At 36.5% G+C, this 1,524-nt stretch overlaps 1 protein-coding gene across 1 annotated transcript; it reads left to right on the top strand.

The window, feature by feature from the left end:
* Positions 1 to 346: 346 nt before the first annotated feature.
* Positions 347 to 969, top strand: LOC144888797 (uncharacterized). Its single transcript, XM_078768005.1, has 3 exons — positions 347 to 467; positions 615 to 791; positions 939 to 969. Exons 1-3 carry the CDS (start codon positions 352 to 354, stop codon positions 967 to 969), a joined length of 324 nt encoding a protein of 107 aa, XP_078624131.1. The 5' UTR covers positions 347 to 351.
* The last annotated feature ends 555 nt before the right edge of the window (positions 970 to 1,524 follow it).

Genomic DNA, 1,524 nt, shown 5'->3' on the forward strand with positions numbered 1-1,524 from the left:
GCATGAAAAACCAACCAAGCAACATGAAGTTTGATGAAACCCAGGGATTTCACAACTTCGACGACCGGAGGAGTGTCAACCCATTTCCTGCTCATGTGAGTTGTTTGGAAAAATGGAGTTTCTCATTTATGGTCCTAGACTGCCCTCATGTGGTTTTGGGATGACACGGCAGGCAAATACTGTGTTTGGTGAATTTAATTTAAAATCCCTTTTGTGCCTTGCAGACACAAAAGAAATCAAACCTGGTGATTGATGTTGAAAATGAAGTCAATTATTTTCACCAACAAAGGAAGGAGTTGAATGAAACGCTTACAGAATTCACTGAAGTTTCGGAGGGGTCTTCATAATGAGATGGTTGAATGTTTGAACAGCCTCTCTCACCCATTAATATTACCCAAAGCTGTCTCTACAAATGAACAAATGACTGACAACGAATTAAACACCTTGTTTGGGATGTTATGTGAGAGGTAAGATATATGATTAATTCTTCACAAACTTTGATAATGTGTGTATGTGTGTTATTAAACGGTTTGGTTGATACTTGGATACTGTCTTGCGATTTTGATATCACCAGTGAGTTGGTATTTAAATGTCAACTGTTTGTTTTATTTCAGCATTAAAAGCCAACCAAACAACATGAACTTTGACGATGAAACCAATGATTATCACCAACAAAGGGAGGATCTGAATGAACCCCTTACAGAATTACCTGGAGTTCCGAAGGATGATGATAGATCAATAGCAGAGATAATAGATGAGATCGATGACTTCATAAAGACCTGGGCTTTGAGGTAAGATATATGATTAATTCTTCACAAACTTTGATACTGTGTGTATGTGTGTTATTAAACGGTTTGGTTGATACTTGGATACTGTCTTGCGATTTTGATATCACCAGTGAGTTGGTATTTAAATGTCAACTGTTTGTTTAATTTCAGCATTAAAAGCCCACCAAACAATGAACTTTGATGATGAAACCAATGATTATCACCAACAAAGGGAGGATCTGAATGAACCCCTTACAGAATTACCTGGAGTTCCGAAGGATGATGATAGATCAATAGCAGAGATAATAGATGAGATCGATGACTTCATAAAGACCTGGGATTTGAGGTAAGATATATGATTAATTCTTCACAAACTTTGATACTGTGTGTATGTGTGTTATTAAACGGTTTGGTTGATACTTGGATACTGTCTTGCGATTTTGATATCACCAGTGAGTTGGTATTTAAATGTCAACTGTTTGTTTTATTTCAGCATTAAAAGCCAACCAAACAACATGAACTTTGATGATGAAACCAATGATTATCACCAACAAAGGGAGGATCTGAATGAACCCCGTACAGAATTACCTGGAGTTCCGAAGGATGATGATAGATCAATAGCAGAGATAATAGATGAGATCGATGACTTCATAAAGACCTGGGATTTGAGGTAAGATATATAATTAATTCTTCACAAACTTTGATACTGTGTGTATGTGTGTTATTAAACGGTTTGGTTGATACTTGGATACTGTCT

This window comes from Myxine glutinosa, chromosome 14 (assembly GCF_964187855.1).
Source record: "Myxine glutinosa chromosome 14, kmMyxGlut1.1, whole genome shotgun sequence".
Classification (NCBI taxonomy): Eukaryota; Metazoa; Chordata; class Myxini; order Myxiniformes; family Myxinidae; genus Myxine; species Myxine glutinosa.